Below are 1,887 nucleotides of genomic sequence, written 5' to 3'. Positions count from 1 at the left end.
AGTGTTCTTTAGTGAAGTCCCCAACTTCTGAATTTCTACTATTTATACATCATGAAATTAACTGATCTTGGAGCATGTTGTCCACGATCCTATTTGCTCCTTTTCCTCAGCCATAACCTTGCCTTGACTATAAAGAATCTCTATCTCCAAGTTTTGACACCCATATCTTCTTTGGTTTCCAAGTACTAACTTGCTTCTCAAATTTTGTTCCCATGTTCCCTTCTTCAACTTGAAGGTCGACTTAAACCTTGATGCTTAAAGGTCACAAATTACCTTTCGAATTCGACATTCTTTGTACCATCTTTCGTCGACTTCGATTTGTCCAATTTCGTTTGTGTAGTCGAAATATTACTACGATAGTCAAAATCACTGATAATCGAAAAAATCTATTTTTTATATCAACATAGACTAACTTAATTGAATTTAGTTAATAAAAAAATTTGGATGTGTAGCATTATTTAAAATAATAATACTAACAATATTTTGGAACAAGTAGATAAAAAATCACTAAATGGAATGTGGCAATAAATTGAATGGGGGCGGCAATACATCCTCTTTAAAACACAATGTTAGAAAGAACATTAAACTTTTTGTCTTACAATTCAATAGTTTGAATCAATTTGAAATATCTTCACTTTTCTAAAAACACTAGAAAATAGTTGAAATGGAGGAAATAATTAGGATTTTCTTTTCTTTATTTAAATTTGTTTAAGAAAAAAAAATCATGTTATTCTTTATTCATGAAGAAGCCTAAATTGGGTGGGTGAAGACTATTTCGATTCAAAATTTTATTCAAGCAATTTTAATCTTAAATAAATTTTCAGTTTTAATTATAGATATAACTTAAAAAAAACTTAGCAAAACTTTTCTTTCATTTTACCAGTACTTTATTTGTGTTACGGGAAAAGAATATAGACGGTCAAAATAAGGGGAGGGTAATTTGGGAATACGACGTGATTATCCACATCGAGTTACTTACACATCCTCATAGATTATTATTGCTAGTACTCTACCTTGGGCGTATTAAAATCTCAATAATAATGCTATTACTATTACTTTCGAAATAATAAATAACAATAATTAATTACTATAGCATAAAATAATCAACANNCTCCAATTTTCTTCCTCCATTAATGCCAATGCACAGACAGAACTAGTAATAGTATTCATTCATAATTTCTCTCACCAAAGACTAAAGCAAAAAAGGGACACAATATAATAAAACAAAAAAAAAGCTACTCTACCTACACCTTGTTGCTTATACAACTTGTGGCGCCATTTGCAGAGGTTTTTGCTTCTCGTTCAAACCTCTCAGTCTCAGCAAGTGACAACCGTTTTTCTGCTAAACCTTGAAACATCAAACACACTCACATTCCACAGAACAACGCACCCTCTTTTTCTTTTTCCTTCATTTTCTTTCTCTTTTCCGCTTCAATGGAACCACTTAAGGAGGGTGTGTTTTCCGGTTCAACCGGGAACACAAACTCCGATACACCGGTAACTACCCAGTTTCCACCCCAGGTGATGAACTTGAACTTTGGAAACCTTGGAGGAGGACCGCAACCACCACCACTACCACCACAACCGCAACCACAGCCACCACGGGAACAACCACAAGCGCCACCAGGCACAGCTACAATGTCACCGGCAACAACAGGAACAGGTGGTGCTTCGGGGCAAGGGAGTTTGGAGTTGTTTGGGAAGAAGAAGAGAGGGAGACCAAGAAAGTATGACTCTGAAGGGAACCTCAGGGTGCCAAACCAACCACCACCGGGATTCTCTCTAACTCCGGGTTCGGGTTCAGAGTTTTCATCAAAACGGGGTCGTTGCAGTAGTGCAAAATCACATGCTTCTGGAAGCTGGAACCTTCTTTCTTCTTTGGGTGAG

The 1,887-nt window shown here is 36.1% G+C and overlaps 1 protein-coding gene across 1 annotated transcript in view; it reads left to right on the top strand.

Moving 5' to 3' along the window:
- Window positions 1,118–1,887, top strand: part of LOC107648788 (AT-hook motif nuclear-localized protein 7-like) — a 4,476-nt gene continuing 3,706 nt past the window's right edge. The window contains exon 1 of the mRNA XM_016352606.2: window positions 1,118–1,882. Within this exon, the coding sequence (XP_016208092.1) occupies window positions 1,435–1,882 (448 nt within the window). The 5' untranslated portion in view covers window positions 1,118–1,434. The remainder of the gene's footprint in view (window positions 1,883–1,887) is intronic.

This window comes from Arachis ipaensis, chromosome B06 (genome assembly GCF_000816755.2).
Source record: "Arachis ipaensis cultivar K30076 chromosome B06, Araip1.1, whole genome shotgun sequence".
Lineage (NCBI taxonomy): Eukaryota > Viridiplantae > Streptophyta > Magnoliopsida > Fabales > Fabaceae > Arachis > Arachis ipaensis.
This window is presented reverse-complemented; position numbering and strand designations above follow the sequence as displayed.